The following is a 22,411-nucleotide window of genomic DNA, read 5'->3' on the forward strand; positions in this document are numbered from 1 at the left end:
TTACTTAAGACTCAAGTCTCCACAGTGTAAACAGATAATACCATACGTCCCATTGTTAGCATAAACTGTGTGATCAGACTGGAAAATATGGCCCCAGACCTCAGGTATACAGAAACTCTTATCAGGCAGAAGAACATGCCAAGGACTCAGAGTTCAGTTCATAGGAGCTGGCCAAGTGCTGAAGGGACAGTCTTGGGAATTTGTAGGGTTTGGGCAACCTAGACCTGCTGTGTTAAGTGTTTTACTGCCCAGGTATATTGTTAATTACATTGTTTATTATATGCTGAGAAGAAATAGACTAAAATTCTTTTTTTTATTTTTTTATTTTTTTTATTTTATGATAGTTAGAGAGAGAGAGAGAGGCAGAGACACAGGCAGAGGGAGAAGCAGGCTCCATGCACCGGGAGCCTGACGTGGGATTCGATCCAGGGTCTCCTGGATCGCGCCCTGGGCCAAAGGCAGGCGCCAAACCGCTGCGCCACCCAGGGATCCCTAGACTAAAATTCTTAAAAGGGAGTAAAAATATGGAAGCAACAGCACATATCACATTGCAAATTCAATAGAAATTTCCCTAATTAAAGAGACTGACATAGTAAAAGACATCTAGTTAATTCACTTCCACAGTGATGATAGGTTCATTGCCCTGGTTCAGAGTGGGCCAGCTATGGTCTGAGGAAAAATGCAGCCTGCTGCTTGCTGTCTACTGCCCGTGAGCTAAGACTAGTTTTGCATTTTAAAATTGTTTTTTTTTTAAAAATCAAAAGAATAATAAGTTTAATAAGTGGAAATTATATGAAGTTTAAATTCCTGCATCCATGGTTAAAATTAGCTGCTTTTCATTCTGCAACAGCAGGATTGAGTATTTGCAATAGACTGAATGGCCTGCAAAGACTAAAATATTCACCATCTGGCTCTTTAAGCAAATGTTTGCTGATTCTGGGCTTCCCTTTCTGTAGGATCTGCCCTATCATAGCACTCTGTCTTTCTGTTCATGATGTGAAATGACCACATTATTATTGAATGTCATGTGAAAATAATGATAATTTTTACTAGTTTTTCAGTTGACAGTGATATTTGCATATTTGTTTTAGTAAAATATTCAGGTGCTTTATTTAACTTTATGCAGATTTAATATATCGTAATTTAAAATTATGTTTAAATGATTTTATAATTAATGATGTTTTTAATCATAGTTCCTAAGAAGCCAGAATCTACTGATGATGAAGAAAAAATTGGAAATGAAGAGAGTGATTTAGAAGAAGCTTGCATTTTGCCTCACAGTCCTATAAGTGTGGACAAAAGACCCATTACAATTAAATCTCCTAAGGTAAAGCATTTACTATGATTTTGAGGCTGGCTAAATAAAAACAAAGCACCTACAAAGGAATCCACAAGTATTTTATTCTTCATAGAGAGTGTAGCATGTTACTGAAAGTATAGATGACAGCCCCAGTCACACCGAACACACTTGATTTGTGGTATCCTGGTCAGACTGATAGCTGGGAAAGTGTTTCCTTTTACATTTAGAGGTACATTGTATCATTATTCATTTACCATTCATTCATTGAATGTACTTTTTGCTCCAGAAGCTGTCCTGGTCTTAGGCTATTAATATGGGTGGTAATTTAACTTTGTCTATTCCAAACTAAGTAAATATAGAGATTATAAATTCATTTATAAGCCTATTTATGGCATAGGTATTTTTGCCATACATTACGTATTAATATAAAGTATTTTACTAATTTTAACCTACTTATATGTATTTGTATTTAATTTGAGTAAGTGTTTTAGAGTACATGTTAATATTAATAAGCAAACTAATGGTGAAAATGGTTTTCCTTTGTCAGGATAAATGGCAACCACTGTTGAGTACAGTTACAGGTGTGCACAAATACAAATGGTTGAAGCAGAATGTTCAAGGTCTTTATCCACAGTCTGCACTCCTCAGTACAATTGCTGAGTTTGCCCTTAAAGAGGAGCCAGTAGATGTGGAAAAAATGAGAAAGTGCCTATTAAAACAGGTAAAATTTTCTAAGAACATTCTTTTCTGCACATGATAACACACACAACACTTAACTGTATACATTGATATTTTGCAGTTGGAGAGAGCAGAAGTTCGTCTGGAAGGGATAGATACAATTTTAAAACTGGCAACCAAAAATTTCCTACTTCCATCTGTGCAGTATGCTATGTTCTGTGGATGGCAAAGACTTATTCCTGAGGGGATTGACATAGGGTAAACTTCAGAACATTTTTTTTTATTAATTAAGGGAAATTGTGGCAACAAAGCATTTTTTCTATTCAAGTTAAAAAATCTGGCAATATTGTAAATAATATTCTCTATCTTTCTTTGAAAGGGAACCTCTTACAGATTGTTTAAAGGATGTGGATTTGATCCCACCTTTTAATCGGATGCTACTGGAAGTAACTTTTGGCAAGCTATATGCTTGGGCTGTTCAGAATATTCGAAATGTTTTGATGGATGCAAATGCCAAATTTAAAGAGCTTGGTGAGTTAAAAAAAAAACATCTTCTTAAAAGGCTGTATTAAGAATGCTGTTGAAGTGATGTCAGTGATCACATTAGCATTATTTTATAGTTTGGCTCTTAATTATAAGTTGTAGAAACTCGCAAATGCTGATTTTTGCTCTTTGAGAAGACTTTAATAACTGTACATTAGAATAACAATTTTTTTAAGATTTTAATTATTCATGACAGACACAGAAAGAGAGGCAAAGAAGAATAATAATCTTTTTTTAAAAAACTTTTATTTAAATTCAGTTTAGTTAATATGTAGCGTATTACTTGTTTCTAGGTACATGAGAATAATTAATGTGCTTTAAGCTTTCTGAAATTTTAAACAAAACTTTCAAAATTCAACAGAGGACATAATCTTCTTGTGTATCACTGATGCCATAAGCCCTAAAGTTTGTATCCTATATTAATACTTAATTTCTTGGGTAGTTTAAGTACCTGTAGGGAAATGCTAGGATTGGTCTTGTGGAAGAGAAGTGAAATATGACTGTTGTATTTGAAATGAATAAGCCATCAAGGCTATTCAGAGGAGCAGTGTGATAAGGTTTGCAGACAACTAAAAATGGGTATATGTGGATTGATGGTGGTAGGATTATTGCAAAGCAGTGCCTGATGTCCATGCTTTTTGGAAATACACTGAAAAACAGAAATTTTAAAAAATTGCTACTACTTTCTGCATCATGTATGTTTTTATATCCACGCACAAGAAATTTATGTGAGTGTCAATGCTTTTTAGGTATCCAGCCTGTCCCCCTACAAACCATTACCAATGAGAATCCATCAGGACCAAGTCTGGGGACAACCCCACAAGCTCGCTTTCTCCTGGTAATGCTCAGCATGCTCACCCTGCAGCATGGAGCAAACAACCTGAACCTCCTGTTGAACTCAGGCATGCTCGCCCTCACACAGACAGCACTTCGGCTTATTGGTAGGTTGGCACTGCTTTAAGTCATTTGTGAAAATGTCAAGATTTTGCCTTCATGTCTTCTTTCTTTATAATTTCAAAATAAAAGTGACATAAAACTTACCCTCTTAACAACTTTTAAGTTTATCATTCAGTAGCATTAAGCACATCTACAATGTTGTATAAGCATGCCATTATCTAGTTCCGTAACTTTTTTGTCACTTCAAATAGCCACACCCAGTTAGTGATGATTCCTGATTTCCCACTCGCTCAGCTTTTGGCAACAACAAATCTGCTTTTTATCTCTGTGGATTTCCTTATTCTGGATATTTCATATAAATGAAATACAATTTTTAGCTTTTTGTATCTGGCATATTTCACTTAGCATGTGTCAGTACTTCATTCCTTTTTATGGCTAAAAAATATTACATTGTGTGAATATACTACAATTTATTTTCCTTTCATCCATGGTTGGACATTTGACTTGTATCTGTCCACTGTGAATAGTGCTGCTAGGAACATTTATGTACAAGTTTTTGTTTGAACACCTATTTCTAATTCTTTTGTTCTATATCTAGGAGTGGAAGTGCAGGGTCATATGGTAATCCCTACTTTTGGTATGCTAAGGAACCCCCAGTCTTTTCCATAGCATTCCATTTTCCATTCTCCCCAGCAATGGAAGAGGTTTCCAGTTTTTCTACATCCTCACCAACACCAGTTATTTTCCTTTTGAGAGGTGGGGAGGCAGGAATTGAGTCCATCCCAGTTGATGTGAAGTGGTATCTCATTGTGGTTTGATTTACATTTTGCTAATATAAGACCTTAAACATCTTTATACGTGCTTGTTAGCCATTTGTCTGTCTTTCTTGGAAAACTTTTTTTTTTTTTTTTTTTAAGATTGTATTTATCTATTCATGACACAGAGAGAGATAGAGAGGCAGAGAGGCAAAGACACAGGCGGCAGAGGGAGAAGCAGGCTCCATGCAAGAAGCCCAATGTGGGCCTCAATCCCCAGACTCCAGGATCACACCTTGGGCTGAAGGTGGCGCTAAACCGCTGGGCCACCAGGGCTGCCCTCTTGGAGAACTTTCTATTCAAAACATTTGCTCATTTTTAAATTAGGTTATTTGTGTTATTGAGTTGTAGGAGTGCTTTATATATTTTGGATACTAGACCATTATCAATTAAATGATTTGAAGATACTTCCTCCCCTTCTATGGGTTGAATTTTGTTTTACATTGATGCACAGAAGCCTTAAATATTGATGAAGTCCAGCTTACCTGTTTTTCTTTTGTTGCTTGTGCTTTTGATGTTATGTTCAAGAAACCATTGCCAAACCCAGGTCATGAGGATTACTCACTGTGTTTTCTTTTTAAAAATGTTATAGTCTTAGTTCTTATATTTAGGTCTTTAGTCTATTTCTAGGCAATTTTTAATATGGTGTGAGGTAAGGACTCCTTTTATTTCTTTTGGTTATCTAGTCGTCCTAGTACCATTTGTTGAAAAGACTTTTTTTCCCAAGGTCTTGGCCCCCTTGTCAAAAATGATTTGATTATAAATATTTTGGTTTATTTCTAGACTCTATCTTGTTGGTCTGTATGTCATTATGCCAGTACCACATTGTTGTGAACACTAGCTTTGTGGTAAGTTTTGATATCAAAAAGTGAGTTTTCCAACTTTGTTTTTTTTCTCAAGATTATTTTGGCTCTTTTGGGTCCTTAGGATTTCTATATGAATTTCAGGGCTGGCTTTCTCGTGTCTGCAAACAGTAGCTGTTGGGACTTTCTAGAGGTTGTATTGAATGTATAGATTGCATTGGGCGAGTATTGCTATTTTAACAAATATTAAGTCTTCCTTTCCATGAACGTGGGATGGCTTTATATTTATTTAGGTCTTCTTTCATTTCTTTGAGCAGTATTTTATGGTTGTATTGTTATCAGGCCTCAAAGAGTGAGTTAGAAAGTGTTGCTTCCTTTTCTATTTTTAGAAGAGTTAGAGAATTGGTATTAATTTTTCTTTGAATGTTTGGTAGCATTTACCAGTTAAGCCATCTGGTTCTGGGTTTTTCTTTGTTGAGAGGTTTGATAATTGATTCAGTATTTTTATTTGTTATAGGTCTATTCACATTTTATATTTCTTCTTGAGTCAATTCAGATAATCTGTGGTTCCTAGGAATTTATCCATTTCATCCAGGTTGGCTAATTTGTTGGTGTATAATTGTTCATAATACTCTTTTAGAGTTCTTTTTATTTCTGTAGAATCAGTAGTAGAGTCCCTGGTTTCATTTCTGTTTTATTTTTTGTCATCTTTTTTTCTTTGTTTAATCAACCTAAAGTTTGTCAATTTTGTTGATATTTTCCAAAAAACCAACTTTTGGTTTTATTGATTCTGTTTTATTTTTTTAAATTCCCAATCTCTGTTCTAGTCTTTATTATTTCCTTCTGTCTACTGAATTTGGGTTTACTGTATTCTTATTTTTCTAGTTTCTCCCAAGTGTAGAGTCAAGTTACTAATTTGAGATTTTTCTTCTTTTTTAATGTATGCATTGATAGACAAAAATTTCCATCTTAGCACTGCTTTTCTGCATCCCATACGTTTTGGTATGTTGTGCTTTTTTTTAAATTTGTCTCAAAAATATTTTTAAATTTCTCATGATTTTTTTTTTTCCTTTGGGCAGTTAAGTGTATGTAATTTAATTTCCATATACTTGTGAAATTTCTAGTTTTCCTTGTTATTAGTTTCTAGTTTCATTCTGTTAGAGAGTGTAATTTGTATGATTATAGTATATTTTGATTTATTGAGATTTATTTTATGGTCTAGTATGTGGTCTATCCTGGAAAATGTTCCATGTACCTCTGAGAAGATTGAGTATCCTGCTCTCTTTGAGTTTTGTGTATATATATATATGTTAGATGTGATTGGTTTATAATGTTCTTTGCCTGAAATCTGAGATACTGTAAGGCCAGTGTTCCAATCCAAGTAAAAAAGCAAGGCTTTCCTAAGCTCTTTGATCTCCTTTGATCTCGTCAATCTTTGTGTCCACGTGACCTGTTCAAAAATATGCATCAGGCTAGAAAACAATCAGCCTCTGAGTCAGGCATCTGGTTTCTTAAGACCTCATTAGTGATTTAAAATGCTTTAGAAAAATAATCTAGAAATTTCCATCTAGAAATTGACTCTCTTTTTATGTCATCTCCTTTTTTTTCCAGAGAGGTAAAAGTCATAGCACAAATCATTAATTATGGGAGCTTTTGTTTAGAGTTTAAATTTGAACCTGCCTACTGGCTGCAGAAAGCAAAGGAGTTGTATATCATGAATACATGTCTATATTTACCACTCTCCTTGATCAGGATGATTTTTTTCTTTCATATAAGAAATTATAAGCATATAAAATTTTATATTAATTTTATGTATGCATCCAGATACAAGAGCCATAAAATACAAAACCACTTAAAAAAAGATCCCCTTTTTTCTTATTGCAAATGTATTCAAACACTTTGCAATAAATTTGGCATTTACAGGGTTAACATTATAGCTGCCAGAGGAGATCCTAGCTGGAATGCAACTCTGGCCCTCTTGGGGCCTCACTGAGGCTCCAAAGAGTTGGGCTGAAGAAAAGAATTTTTTTGCCCCAGTAAAGCTGGGGAAAAGCTTTACCTTACCCAAAGCTTTACTCCAGCCCTGGGAACTGACAAGCCTTTTTTCTCCCTTTTGATTGAGAGAGGATCATGCACTTTGTACATTTTCACCCACCCAAGCCACCTTTGGGAATGTTTGTGCACCTTTTCCTCCCATTTGGAAGAGTGAACAAAAACTGGAGGAGTTACTAGGGCTGTGCTTTTTTACCCCCTCACATTAGCCAGCAAGGCCAAAAGCAGCCAGGGGATCTAGCATGCTGACTCTTGGGGTTAAATTGACTATTTTAAAATCCATTCATAAATTTTACTTCTTGCAGCTCATAGCTCAACTTCTGTTTTATACTTGTGGATGATTTCACAACAATCAGGAACCAAATATTCATCATGTTCCACCCCTTCATTCTTCCTTTTACCAAACAGGGCTTTTGCAATATTTCAGCAAGTTAGGGTTGTTCTAGAGAATCCTATTGCTGCCATCCCTGTGCCAGGGTCCCTAAGACCACTCCCAGATTCAGTGATTTGTGAGGAGGCCTCAGCAGTCATACTGAGGCCTAAGATTGACTGCAGTGAAAGACTAGAAACCAAAATCAGTGAAGGGAAGAAGCACATTGGAAAAGTCTGGGAGAAACTGACCTAAGTCCTCTGCTACTGGAGTCATACAGGATGAACTTGATTCTCTCAGCAGAGAATTGTGACTACATGGGTGAAATGTCTACCTGGGAAGTTCATGAGAGACTCTGTACCTAGAGTTTGCACTGGGGCAGGTCAAGTAGGCACCTCTGCCTGGCACATAAATCAAGTTCTAGACCCAGAGAAAGAAGCAAATTTCAGCAGAGACCACATTGTACAAACAGTTTAGGCACTGTGAGGCCTCTTGTCCATTAGGGAATGGTAGGAGGAGCCCTTCTGAAATCCAAGTTTCCAGAGGCCAGTTAAGGACTGCCTTGCAAGCAGTCTTTCCTAAGGATGGCAGTATCAGGCCTGCTATTCTTAGCTTTTTTCTGTGTGGTACTATAATTAAAGTTGGTAAGTTTCTCATTGTTCGACAGACAGGTGGTTATATTTTGTTTTTCTATTCTAATAAAAATATGTGATGAGTGTTTTTCTAACTTAATCATTTTGCTTTTTTTTTGGAGAGGGGAGCATAATTACTAGAAGTAGAGTAAATGTCTCTGTTTTATATCTTTTATATCTTCTGATATATATTTATATGCTTGGTTCTTTTACATTTTTAAATTCCCATTAATAAATCTTTCATGGTATTTATTATATTGATAAAGTACTACAGTATACACTATAGGTTCTTTAAAACTATCATCATCAGTACTTACTAAGTTTTGAATAAGTGTATTAAGATTAGGAAATTGTAACTACTTACTAGCTCAGCTGTTGCATTTGATGATCTGATAGGTCCTAGTTGTGATAATGTTGAAGAGGATATGAATGCTTCTGCCCGAGGAGCTTCTGCTACAGTTTTGGAAGAGACAAGGAAGGAAATGGCTCCTGTGCAGCTTCCAGTTTCAGGGCCAGAACTGGCCGCCATGATGAAGATTGGAACCAGGGTCATGAGAGGTGTTGATTGGAAATGGGGTGATCAGGTACTCAGATTTGATTTTAAACACATTAGCCACACATTAGTCACCATCTTTACTTGCATGCTGTTAGTGAGTGGAAATTGGAATAAATAACTTAACTTAGGGCCTGTGCAGTTGACAAAGGATGTAGTTCGTGATATAGTTTCTGGGCAGGTGAATGAGGTCAAAACAAGCAGAGATAAACAGTGGCTGTAGGGGCACCTCGAGCAGAATCAAGTCTTCAAAGGGTGGTGGCTGTTTTCAGAAAATTCCTTGGCTTGGGCTCAATTTGAGGGGCAGCCCAGAGCAGGAGCAAGAATAAGCAGGAGAGATCAAACCTCATCTTAGTAACAATGTTCTGAAAGCTGTGAGGACCCAGGTGTTCCTTCTCGGAACTGATGGCTATGTGCCCATTAAGTGCCCCAGCCTTGTAGTTTCAGGTGTGCTAGTTGGGCAGTGGCCATTTCTGTTTCTCCTCATAGCACATCTTTCCTAAGCTTCTGTCAGGTCTCACAAGGTAGAGATCATGGGGGCTAGTGCCTGTGTCATTACCTTGGTCACTAGCTAAGGAAAGAGCTCGCCTTCCTGCAGTGTGGTAGTACTCTTGCCATCTTTAACCTCAATTTTAAGCATGGGCCTCATCAGAATCATCTCAGAAGTGTTCTGGAACAGGTAGCAGCATCCTAAAAACAGCTTTGAGTCATAGTGTCCTGCAATAGATAGTAGTAGTCTAAAAACAGCTTTTACTCATAGAAGTGAGAGATGGAGTTTCCATTCTAGCTAGGTTCCTGATGAGATGCAAGTAATTGTTTCAGGTTTCTGGTGTTTCGAAGCCCTATGGGGGATCAAGGGAGCCAAGGAATAGGACACCAGGACTAGGCTGGAAAGCCTTATCTCTGCATTGGCTTAGGGAGAATGCTGATTGAGACGCTTAACTCTTGGTAAAGGAGCATAAGCAAGTTATTTCCTGAGTTTGATTTAAGGTAATGATGAGAGCTGTACATGTTGCGAATAGGTTTGGAGCAGTCTGTGGCACAAAGTCTGTACACAGTGACATAGCAGTCCTTACAGGCTTTGTTTGTGTGACAGAACAGGCATATGCCTTCTTTTTTTCTTTCTTTTTTTTTTTTTAATAAATTTATTTTTTATTGGTGTTCAATTTGCCAACATATAGAGTAACACCCAGTGCTCATCCCATCAAGTGCCCCCCTCAGTGCCCCCATCCCCCACCTGGCATATGCCTTCTTAACTAATCTTTGTTTTGGCTTCCTCAGGATGGACCTCCTCCTGGTCTTGGCCGTGTGATTGGTGAACTGGGTGAGGACGGATGGATCAGGGTCCAGTGGGACACGGGCAGCACCAACTCCTACAGGATGGGGAAGGAGGGGAAGTATGACCTCAAGTTGGCAGAGCTGCCAGCCTCCACACAGCCCTCAGCAGAGGACTCGGACACAGAGGATGACTCTGGTCGGTACCTTGGGGCTGTTTAGTCTGGGGGCAACCTGGCAAGCTGTATGCTAATAGCAGCTGGCCATCCTTTTCATCTGGGAATGAGAACAGTGTCAGACTCAGCTACAGACAGTGGTCTGTAGTTTTGGACTTGCCCCTGAAGTTTCAGTGTAAATAAGCCCCAGGTGATTCTGATGCAGGAGTTAAAAGCATGCCTCTCATAACTGGCAACCTAGCTGGATTTGACTCTCTTACTCCCTTTGGAGACAGTCAGAAGGGTTTGGTAATGCAGTGCTTGCTATGTCTTTACCTCTGGTGGACCTTGTTGGTTGGCTCAGAACCTGTGTGTGAGATAGTGAGCCAGCGCCTGGTGGACTAGAAGTAGTGTGGAGATAGTACTGTCTTGCCTTGAAGAAACTAGAGGTGAGAATTTGGAGTGAACCCAGTTAAATCCTATCTAAGGAAATCCAAGGTTGTGGGAGGAGGACATCATGACATTTTTAGATGTGTCCAACAGACCTTGTATGAATGAAGCTTCCCATGGCTCGTCTCAGGAAACCAGGGCTGATTCCTGCGGCTCAGGTGCTGGACTTTGGAAGTCATTTGTATGGTCAGGAGAGGCTGAGCTCAGTAGAGAATGGATGGTGTGGAGAGTGGAAAAGGCTCTGCTCAGTCCATGTCACTTGTGGGGGTCTAGGTCCCCTCTGATGTGAACAGGTGATGCCTGCTTTTTTGGGCCGTTGGGAGTAACATATGTGAAACCTAGAGTCACACATAATATGGTCAGGACTGGCTTTGTTTTCAGTCAGGGAAATCAGGGCCTGAGCAGAGCTAAGCGAAAGAACTGTGGCTTAGCTATTCTGTGCCTCCAAGTCAATGCTGTGGACACATGAGCCTCTGGTTCCCCTCCCTGGCTCAGGCACTTCCATCTTTATCCAGGGCATAGCTACCTTGTCAGCAGGCAGCTTCTGACTTTTTTTTTTTTTTTATATTTTATTTATTTATTCAGGAGAGACAGAGAGAAGCAGAGGCACAGGCAGAGGGAGAGAAGCAGGCTCCATGCGGGGAGCCCAATCCTGGGACTCTAAGATCACACCCTGGGCTGAAGGCAGGAGCTAAACTGCTGAGCCACCCAGGGATCTCAGCTTCTGACATTTGATAAGCTGTCTTTCTAGAAGAATAAATCTTTGAAATTGTGTGTTTCTGAGCTATATGCAGAGATTGTTTTTAAAATATTAAACTCTAATTTAAAAGGATTATTTTGCTTGAGGAAGGTAGAGACAGAGATAATTAGGGTGTTTAGTGCATCCTGAATCCCATCTTTTCTTGTAAAAAGCCACTTTCCTTTCCACTGTAACAATTGTGATATGAAATTCCTTAAAAGACTGTGTTATTAAAATCTCTTACATTACATGCAGGGACATTTTCCAGTTCTATTTGGGAGTATAGGTTCTTATTTTGATACTTTTTTCCAGAAGCTGAACAAATTGAAAGGAACATTCATCCTACTGCAATGATGCTTACCAGTACTGTTAATTTATTGCAAACTCTTTGTCTCTCTGCTGGAGTCCACGCTGAAATCATGCAGAGTGAGGCCACCAAGACCCTGTGTGGGCTGCTGCGAATGTTAGTGGAAAGTGGAACGACGGACAAAACATGTATGCAATGAATAGTTGTGGGCTTGCCTACAGAGTCCTGGGACTATGAATTTGTGTGTGTGTGTGTGTGTGTGTGTAAGTGGGTGTGTCCATGGGGGTGAGTGTGCATGTGTACTAGAGTCCTAGGCCTTCTGTAACAACTTACTGCAAATTTGGTTAGTTTGCTTGGGGTGCCACATCAAAGTATCATACACCTGGGTGGCCTAAATTTTTTTCTCCATGTTCGAGAGGCTAGAAGTTCAAGATCAAGGCGTCAACTGGCTGCTTCCTTCTGAGAGCTGTGAGGGAAAGACCTGTTCTAGGCTTTTCCCCTAACTTCTGGTAGTTTGCTGGCAATCTCTGGCATTCCTTTGTTGTAGATTACTGCCTTCATCTTCACCTATGTGTCTTATCTGTCACCAAATCTCACCTTTTAATAAGGACACCAGTCATAATTGGATTAGGGGGACCTCCCCCCCCTTATCTAGTTCAACCTCTTCTAAACAAATTACATCTTCCGTGGCCTCATTTCCAAATAAGTCGCATTCTGAGATACGAGGGTTTAGGACTTCAACATACTGGTTTTGGGAGCAGGAGGACAGTGTTCAGCCCATAACAGAATTATAGAACCTCAGAGTTTTGGAGACCAGAAGTCCAAAATCAAGGTGTCAGCAGAGCTGTGTTCCCTTCAGAGACTTCAAGAGAGGATCCTTTCTTGTCTCTTCCAGCTTCTGGTAGCTGTAAGGTGTCTTAGCTTGAGGCTAAAGCACTGTACAGTCTGCCTCATTTTCACACAAAGGGCTGACTTGTGTCTCTGTGTCCTTTTCTGCCTCTTATAGAGACTTTCATTGGATTTAATGTCCACTCTGATTCAGTATAGTGTCCTCCCAATCCTTAAGTACATCTACAAAGAGTTTATTTCCAAATAAGGCCAAATTCTGAGGTTTTGGGTGAACATGAATTCTGGGGGACACAGTTCAACCCACTGAAATGTTTGTATGTGAATGTGTACGTTGAAGAGAATGAATTGATGAGGTGGGAGGAACCAGTGTGTGTGTAAGTGTGAGAGTGCTTGTAAGTATGTGACTGAATCTGGGTGTAAGTGTGAGAGGTTTTTTTCTGAGTAAGACTGGGTATTTGAGTGTCTACAGGTTTGAGTATGAAGTGGCAGTGTGAATGTGTGTGAGTAGCTGGGTGTATCTGTTTATGAGTAATCATGAGTGATTGTGAATTTATCAGTGACTATGAGAATGAGTGTGTGTGATTGTGGTAGGGTGTGACTGTGTGAAAGTTGATGTGTTTGTGTGACTGAGCACAGGCATTTACATGTGTCTGAAGGAGGTGCCCCTGGGAGCCTGGAGAGCAGGAAAGCTGGGCCCTGGCAGGTGGGCCTCTGCCGGGAAAGAGTGGAAACCCGGGGTGACCATGAGCAGAGACCTGGAAGCCAGGAGAAGCAGAGAGGGTCAGTTGTATCAAATTGGATAAACCTCACGAAAACCTCCCTTGTCTTGTTCTATTAATGCAGACTTCTTAAACTTGGATTGGAAATGTACGGTGCAGATGAAATGTAAACAAGATCATGGGAGATATTTAAAACACATATGAGGTTATAAAAAATATACAAGATTCACTCTTAATAATTACTATTTGAATATTGAGTCATTTTCTTATTGTCTAGAAATAATAAGTACCTGAAATGCTTTAACTGGTTTGAGTTACTATAAAGGTTTTAAAAGTGTTGTAAAATGCTCCTTGAGCTATTCTCCCACTGCTCTCACTTTGAGTGACATGGTAATATATTTGTGAAGTAGGTTGTTTTTGAAAATAACATGGTAGGTAAATTAAAAGTGTAGATTGTACGGAGTGTTTATTTCTAGAAATTTGGTGCCAAGCTAGTTTGTTTCATTCTGGCAGCTTCCCCAAACAGGCTGGTATGCCGGGAGCAGCACCGGAGCTGGTGCACGCTGGGCTTCGTGCGGAGCATTGCACTTACACCACACATGTGTGCTGCCCTCAGCTCCCCACAGTGGATTGCCCTGCTTATGAAGGTTGTGGAGGGACACGCACCTTTCACCGCCGCCTCACTACAACGGCAGGTAATTGTACTGCTGGGCTGATCCTGCTCAGTGTGAATTTTGGGACTGTAGGACCCCCTTAAGAGGTGGCATCAAGATACCAGTCCTCCCAGTCATTATAATTAGGTGCCTATACTCAATAATGAGTGCAGAGAAGGACTAGGACCAACCCAATGTAGATTTTCTAGTGTAAGAGGCTGAAGTTTTTTATTATTTTAAATTAAGTCACTAAACTGTACTTGACTTTTTTTTCCTTTGAAGTGATAAATCCTACCAGCTGCTCTTAGGTGCTTCATAGAAGTTGTAGTATAATTGTCTTTAGAAGAATTAAGCTGAAAATAATTATTTTTTAATTCAATAAATATCTGCATCTGTAATAAAGCTTTTTTTAAAAAAATCCTGATAATCTATATTTTTAATTAACTTGGGTATAATCTAATTTTAGAAAAATGAATATCTGAATTTTCTCATAATTAATTGCATTATAGGAACAAAAAATAAAAATCTGTTATTTCTTAATCTACAATCACAGATAGTGGTTTTCTTTAATGTTTGCCATTTTAAATTGCCTTTTATCAGATCTTAGCTGTGCATTTACTGCAAGCAGTGCTTCCATCATGGGACAAGACTGAAAGGGCAAGGGATATGAAGTGCCTTGTGGAAAAGCTGTTTGGTTTCCTGGGCAGCTTACTTACCACCTGTTCTTCAGATATCCCATTCCTCAGAGGTGGGCAGCTCTCCTTATTTGTGTGAACTGATGAAGTGAACAGGGAACCATGTAGCTCCTCTCTCATACTTCTCTTTCAGAATCTACTCTGAGGCGGCGGAGGGCACGCCCACAGGCCTCTCTGACTGCCACCCATAGCAGCACCCTGGCAGAAGAGGTGGTGGCACTGCTGCGCACACTTCACTCCCTGGGCCAGTGGAACGGACTCATCAACAAGTATATCAACTCTCAGCTCCACTTGGTCACCCGCAGCTGCACAGGAAAGCCATCAGAGGGGGTGGGTGCCACTTTTCAGAGCTGCTAACTTTTCTCTGTCAAATGTTGATTTAACTTTTAAATTATTTCTCTAAGTTGATGTGTATTTTGTTTAAAGATATTTTAAAACATATTCAAGTGGAAATAACTATTGAAGAAACTAGTATAAAAATGGCTTAGCTGTAAATGTGTAAGAAACAGGCAGCTCCCTGGGCTCTCTTCTTCAACCCAGCTGTCTGTCTGCATTAGGCCCTGTTAGAGGACTACTTACCTGACTCTGAAAACCCTGAGGTTGGGGGCCTCATGGCAGTCCTGGCTGTGATTGGAGGCATCGATGGTCGCCTACGGTTGGGGGGACAAGTCATGCATGATGAGTTTGGAGAAGGCACAGTAACTCGCATAACTCCGAAGGGCAGAATCACTGTACAATTCTCAGACATGCGGATGTGTCGTGTTTGCCCGTTGAATCAGCTGAAACCAGTAAGTGAACTTGTGTTCAGTTAAATGATAATAAGGTAGAGGAGTTTTTTGTTTTTTTTTTTAAGATTTTATTATTCATGGGAGACACAGAGAGAAGCAGAGACATAGGCAGAAGGAGAAGCAGGCTCCCTGCAGGGAGCCCATTTGGCACTTGATCCCGGAACTCCAGGGCCATGCCCCTGGCCAAAGGCAGGTGCTAAACCACTGAGCCACCCAGGAATCCCAAGGCAGAGGAGTTTTATACTAGAACTGGGTTCTGACATCAGTGCTGGAATGAACTTGATTTTCATAGTTCATGTCTACCATCTAGGAGGCTATGCAACCCGAGGAAAGCCATCTATCTTTTCTTAATTTGTTTTGTGCCACTGTGATAAATAGGGCCTGTCTCATGGTGTTACATGGATTAGTAGTTCATGTCTTATTTTAGCCCCAAAGAAATAAAAGGTCATTAGCAACATAGAAGGTACTTCTAAGTATGTTTTTAGTTTTAATTATTTTAAAATTTCGAAGTTTTTTTTATTGAAAAACTCAACTTTTAAAGAAATTTAAAAGTAATTCCTTAAAAAATGACTTTTCTTCATGTAGAAAATGCTTATTAATTGTGTTGAGTGACGTGACTTATGTAGCAGCTATTGTCATCTTAAATTTATCAGGGATATATAGGGAATGTGAGTGATTTATATTTGATGTGATCTAAGTGTAATCAGGCTGTATCTTTCTGTAAAATACTGTTTTTGATTATTACAGAAATGAATATACATGTTGTAGAAAATTAGAAATGCATAGAAAATGCCTGAGAATTATGCCCTGACATAATTATTGTTGACAAGTTGTTAAAGAAACAAATTAATTTAGGTTATTTTCACATATATATGTCTCTGTTTTGCCTTGATGTCATCATTTAAAATGATTATTCTCGGATGTAAGAAGACTTACGGATATGTGTGATAATTTCAGAATTAAGATTCATGGTTATGATAATTTTTAGAACATTTCATTTGTTCATTTCATTGGACAGTCTTTGATGGTTTCTGTGTTCTTGCTTTAGCTACCTGCCGTGGCATTCAGCGTCATCAACCTGCCCTTCACAGAGCCCATGCTGTCTGTCTGGGCTCAATTGGTAAACCTCGCCGGAAGCAAATTAGAGAAGCATAAAGTAAAAAAATCACCTAAACAGGGTTTTGCAGGTCAGTACATGGTGCTTCATGATGAATTAGGTACAGTCTTACCTGGCATTGCCTGGACAATGTTTTGCATTTTGTCAGAGTAAGTTCCTGTCATTGCCAAAGTCTTTGGGTTCCAATGGATTGACCATTTGCTAAGTTACAGTGGGCATGAAACCTTGAGCATGGTGATAAGAGTGTATAAGACAAAGAATGACACCATGGTGGGAGTGGCTCCTGAAGAACCCCAGACTTCTCCCCATGCCTGTTCTCCCGTGCTGGCATTTATTCTGAACAAGCTTTGGAGAGGAATCTGTGTTCTCTTTCCCTCTCTGTTAGCCCTCCAGCCATGACCCTTTAGCATTTTGACTCTTGACCTCTTCTCTGCCAGACCCAGTAAGGCCTGTATGTTTGAACCTGCCTTGCTTCATATTTGTCGACATTGGGCTAAGACCAAGGTCACCTCTGCTGAAAGCCTTCCTTCCTTTGGTCTGGAATACTGCTCCCTTAAATTTCCTTACACTGCCCCTTGCATGTTCTTTGAGAGTTCTCCCTGATTATTCTTTGCACATTGGAAATTCTTATGATTTTCTCCATAACTTCAGGTTCATTGTGCTCACTCTTACTGAGTTATCTCTCCCTATTCCTGTGATTACTGCTGCAGTATTTATGACAGCAATCACCTTTAACTCTAGATATCCAGTTCACATATCTGACTGGAGGGCTACATGCATGTACATCGTAGCATGTTCAGAATTCCACTAACCTTGTCCCTTAGTTCCCATTCCCCATCATAGTGAATAAACTTGTCTGTCAGGCAGTTAGGCTGGATGCCTGAAAGCCACCTATCCTCCTCCATCCTCTTCCATCTTATATTGCTATACTGCCTTCTGTGGCCTCCAACAAACATGTCCTGCCTTGGAACACTGTTATACAACTGTAGTCCTGCTGTGCTTGTAGTCTGCCTACACTTTTGTGGCAGCTATCTTAGTTTCCTCCTCAATTGGCTGTCAGGCACCTCTGCAGTCATTTTTTTTTAGATAAGGCCTCAGGGAGTGCTATGATCTTGTTGAGTTAGAGAACCGTATGTTGTGAGTGTCCAACAAAATTGTCTTGGAGAAGTTCTGGCAAGAAAATGTGGAACTACTTTGTTTGAAATGTAGGTATCTGGTTGAAATTTCAGCAATGTGGGAAACATTTGATTATGCTAATACCTAACAGATCTGTTAAACCATTTAATTTTCACCCCAGCCCATCAAAGTAGTTGCGTGGGGAGCAGGAAAAGGGAAAGACCTGGGGAGGTAGAGGATGCTTATCTAGAAGCACTTAGTCATAGCACTGGAAAAGACAAGTCCTTCATTACTGACAGTATTTGGCATGGCCAGCTGTTTCCCACAGAACCGGGCATTGTTTATGCCACTTTGCAGCCATGGCACTGTGGTGCAGAGAACAAAATATCTTCCCCAAGCTGGACAGCTGGTGAGAAGAACCCAAGCAGGATGTGTCATTTTCGCTAAGTCCTTTTCTCCCGCAGGACAAGTAGATCTGGACTTGCTGAGGTGCCAGCAGTTAAAACTCTACATCCTGAAGGCGGGCCGTGCACTGCTTTCCCACCAGGACCAGCTCAGGCAAATCTTGTCTCAGCCAGCTGTTCAGGATGTTATAGCTGCTCACACAGGTATCTTTTCAAGGAGTTCATATAGATCTGAAAGGAAGGCAGGTACTCCCATAGAAAACAGATAAAAGACTTGAATAAGTAGTTCATAAAAGGGATAAAAGACTTGAATAAGTAGTCCATAAAAGGGGAAACAGATGGCTTCTAAATGTATGATATATGCAACCTGGCCAATAATCAACAGGGTGTAAATGGCAGTGTCATTGTCTTCTAGTACAAAAGATTGATGACATCTGGTAAAAGGGAGGGGAAAAAAAAAACAGTGCTGTCCTGCATCGTTATTTAAAGTGTGGCTCATGGACCAGCAGCATTGATGGCACATAGGAGCATATTAGACACGCAGACTCTTAGGCTGTACCCCAGACCTAAGAAATCAGAGTTTGCATTTTAATAAGGCCTTCAGGTAGTTTATACATGTATAAAGTAGTACTGCTTTAACACATTGCTAGTGGAAATCTAAGTTGGTACAACTATATAATGGGCATTTGAGGAAATGTTACACTTTAAAATGCATATACACACATATCTATATCTGTATCTCTCCATTGACATGTGGGTTATCTTCTGGAAATTTATCACATTAAAAGGCATGTAGATATGTGCTTAAAGCTGCTCATTATGGCTTCTTTGTTGGTATTGCTTTTAGGTTGAAAACTAGGGACACCTAAATGCCCATTATTGTATGGTGTATCCACATAGTGGAATACCTTGACACCAGTCACAGTGATGATACTTACATATGTTCATTGCCATGGAAACATGAACATTATAAAATAAAAAAGCACATTGCTTTGTATATCTCTTTGTAGATACACCATAGATTCCCCCTTTATTTTCAGCTGACTTTATTTTCTTATACTTCTCTATATTGTTCCAGTTTTCTAGAATAACCTTATATCATTTTAAGTAGGAACAAAACCCCAAATTATGAAGTATGTTTTTGATCATCTACTATTAAGGGACATGCTAAAGTATTATGGGGAACAGGATAATCTACTTATGGTTCCAAACTCTGTGGGGTCAGAGTGAGAAGAGGAAATGAATGCAGATGGCTCTGTGCAGGGTATGATGCCAGTGCACTGTGAAATGTGTAATTGCACTTCCACGGGTGTCATGGGGACTCTGATGGCTGAGGGCTGGGGAGAGCAGCTTCTGAAGGGTGTGGCAAACACTAGGTGCAGTGTGATGAGGAAGCTCCATCCTGGTGGAAGAGACAGTAGGGACACAGACATATCAGTGAGTGTTGAAGTGCTTCCCTTTCAAGGAGCTCAGGTTTATTGATGAACGTGAGGCAAAAGCTGGAGAGATCACCTGAATTCATGTGATATAATGCCTTGAATCCCAGGGTAAAACTTAAGGCTAATTTAGGACTGTAGTGGGGATTCACATGATAAGGACTGATAATTCAGGATGATAAATCTACTAGTGTGGTATAGCAAGTATTTGAAAAAGAAAGGCCATGGAGATGAGAAAATTGTTTTTGTATCAAGGGATAAGGTGTCTTCTGGGGGAAGGCATGAAAAATGGAAAGAGGGTTCCAAGAGATACTGTGATAGTGTAGTCTTTTTATCATCAAGATAAGTGCATGGGAAACCAGTGAAAAGTCAAAGATGGCTGACGTTTCAAGCTTGAGTTACAGGGAGGGCAGAGGGGAGTGCCTTTGACAAAAATTAGAAAGTCCAGTGGAGTGTGATATGTCTTGTTTTGTTTCTTAATCTTAAGAGTGTATTGTGAATTTAATTTTAATGTGAGTATAAGGTAAATCTAATTAAAGTACAGATTCATTCTGTAGAGACCTTAAAGGTAAGCCGCAGTTGTAAAAAATCAGGAAACCAGAGCCCAAGGAATTTGGTTGGTTATTCTTTGGTCACTCTGGTGAGTAGTTCTGGATGGGACTGAATCAGGGTTACATGCTTGGGACAGAGTAGGGGCTCCAGACAGAGCTGTGTAGAGCAGGGCTTGACAGGTTACCATGGCCACCTGTTTTTATATAGTTTATGGAAACACAGCCATGCCCACTTGTTTACATGTCATTGTACTCTTCAGTGGCAGAGTTGAGTAGCTGTGATAGACATGGGGCTGGTCAGGTGGAAGTGTTCACTCTTTGTCCCTTCAAGAGAAACATTTTCCGGCTCCTGATCAAGAGGGTTAATTGAAGTTGTCACTAGCCAACCAGCAAACTCAAATGATGAGTTGGCTCAAGGCAATGGGACTCAGTGGGCCCAGGACAAACAGGAAGTGCTAAAGCTTACCCAAAGCTACTCAGATTAAAATAGGCAAAAATATTTTACTCTGACCACACAACATATTTGGGATTGGTGTCAATTTATGTTCTGAACAAAAGTTAGCAGGAAAAGCCAGGGCTAAACATACAAACTTGAGAGTGTCCATAGAAGGGGAAGAGGGTTTCTAAAGCAGTGAGTATGCATCAAGAAAGAGAAAGTATAAGAACTAGACCAAAGGCAAAAATCAGGGAGTAGCTTTTTTGTTGTTGTTGTCTCTGAGGTCTCTAAAGAGACAGATGAACTAATAAAGGACAGATACCAAAAAACCAGGGAGTGGAAAATTCTTTAAAAGAGTAGTTTTTGATATCTGAGCCTTGAAGATTTTGATGGTCCAGTGCTTTTTTTTTTTTTTTTTTTTTTTTTTGTCCAGTGCTTGAAGAGGTAGAGCTCATACTCAATTTGACACGTTCAGTGCACTATCTTTAATGGTAAAGAGATGTTAGGAGTTGAAATTATAATGTATGCATATTTTGTTTTTAAATTCAGATGATGGAGCAGCTGCATCCCCTGACCTTGGGGACATGTCTCCTGAGGGGCCACAGCCTCCAATGATCCTCTTGCAGCAGTTACTAGCCTCAGCCACCCAGCCATCTCCAGTGAAAGCTATATTTGACAAACAAGAGCTAGAGGTACAGTAACAGCCTCTGCAATTTTAATCTGGTACATTAAATTAGGAACAACTTTTTTCACAGATGTGTGTTTTCTTAAGGATATATTCTGAAATATAAATGATATGCCAAAATAATTCTTATGACTAGCTAGACTTTAATCATGTTTGTCATGGAACATTGCAGTACTGGTTAGAAGATGTATGAGTTGAAGTTTAACCTTATTATTTTAAAAAATATATTTTTTATTTACTTATTTATTTGAGAGAGAGCAAGAGCAAGCTGGGACAAGCTTGACTGCACTGAGCGTGGAGCCCGATGTAGGGCTCAAGCTCACCACCCTGAGATCATGACTGAGTTAAAATCTAGAGCTGGATGTCTGACTGAGTCACTCAAGTGCCCTGAAGTTTAACCTTATTTTGAACATATGTGAATTATATGAAACAGTTAATGAGATTCAACATGGTTCAGATGCTCAAATATTTATGGCGTGATCTTTTTTCAGGAAATATTGTTATTGAAGAAGCTCCATTAGACCTAGGAATATTGCACTGGCATGCTTGTTCCATTCACTCCAAGGGCTTTCTTGGGCATGCCCTATTGCTACCAGGCTCTCCGTCCTTGTCCTGTTGTGGAACACATGTTCTGTGCAGTATAACTTGGGGTTGGGGCTGTGGGAATGTTCTCATAGTAGTGACATGTGACCAGGTCTAAGAGTGATGGGGACTTTTCATGGCCTTTAGCATGAAGGATTAGATGTTTCTAAAAATCCTTTTTTCGGGACACCTGAGTGGCTCAGTCAGTGAAGTGTCTGACTTCGGCTCAGGTCAGATCTTGGGGACCTGGATTGGATTGAGCCCCACATCAGGCTCCCCGCTAAGAAGGGCATCTATTTCTCCCTTTCCCACTGCTCCTTCTCCTGCACGTGCTCTCTCTTTCTGAAATAAATAAATAAAATCTTTAACAAAATAAAAACCCTTCTTTCTATATAATACATAAAAAAAAAAACCTCTGGGTAAAATCTCAGAGACAAAAACAAAACCTTGAGTGCTCAATTTGGAAGGCAGAATGTACCCTGATAGAAATCTTCAGAGACCAAGACTCCAGGGAGTTGGGATCCTGAGTCAGGAAGCATCTGCTTCAGGCTGATGGGAGGGCTGACAGCAATCCCATAGTGAGCTAGGAAGAAGGTGGAATGCAAAGGGAGAAGGCAAGAAATGTTGGGCATGAGGATAGGGAGCAGTACCTTCTTTGAAATGGCCTGAATGCCAACTACTTGTTTGTTAGATCTGAAAACCACTAAGATGAGAGCTCAGATCAGGGAAAGAAAGTGGTCATAGTGTGGCAGCGTTTCTAGTCACCTGTAGAGATAAAAAGAGGACACTTAGAGCAACTAAAGAGTGAATT

At 39.7% G+C, this 22,411-nt stretch overlaps 1 protein-coding gene across 8 annotated transcripts in view; it reads left to right on the forward strand.

Annotated features, from left to right (window-relative positions):
- The window catches only part of HERC2 (HECT and RLD domain containing E3 ubiquitin protein ligase 2), a 240,982-nt gene that overhangs the window by 113,838 nt on the left and 104,733 nt on the right, over positions 1-22,411 (forward strand). For 7 of the 8 annotated variants that reach the window (XM_025982238.2, XM_025982240.2, XM_072737016.1 and 4 more), the window contains 15 exons: positions 1,194-1,327; positions 1,848-2,021; positions 2,100-2,236; positions 2,358-2,509; positions 3,271-3,462; positions 8,487-8,674; positions 9,925-10,117; positions 11,575-11,757; positions 13,651-13,832; positions 14,391-14,538; positions 14,619-14,815; positions 15,043-15,273; positions 16,322-16,460; positions 17,971-18,114; positions 20,883-21,025. In XM_025982238.2, coding sequence (XP_025838023.1) covers positions 1,194-1,327; positions 1,848-2,021; positions 2,100-2,236; positions 2,358-2,509; positions 3,271-3,462; positions 8,487-8,674; positions 9,925-10,117; positions 11,575-11,757; positions 13,651-13,832; positions 14,391-14,538; positions 14,619-14,815; positions 15,043-15,273; positions 16,322-16,460; positions 17,971-18,114; positions 20,883-21,025 — 2,537 coding nt within the window. The remainder of the gene's footprint in view (positions 1-1,193; positions 1,328-1,847; positions 2,022-2,099; positions 2,237-2,357; positions 2,510-3,270; positions 3,463-8,486; positions 8,675-9,924; positions 10,118-11,574; positions 11,758-13,650; positions 13,833-14,390; positions 14,539-14,618; positions 14,816-15,042; positions 15,274-16,321; positions 16,461-17,970; positions 18,115-20,882; positions 21,026-22,411) is intronic. The other variant, XM_025982239.2, reaches the window with a different exon arrangement.

This window comes from Vulpes vulpes, chromosome 14 (genome assembly GCF_048418805.1).
Source record: "Vulpes vulpes isolate BD-2025 chromosome 14, VulVul3, whole genome shotgun sequence".
NCBI classification, from domain to species: domain Eukaryota; kingdom Metazoa; phylum Chordata; class Mammalia; order Carnivora; family Canidae; genus Vulpes; species Vulpes vulpes.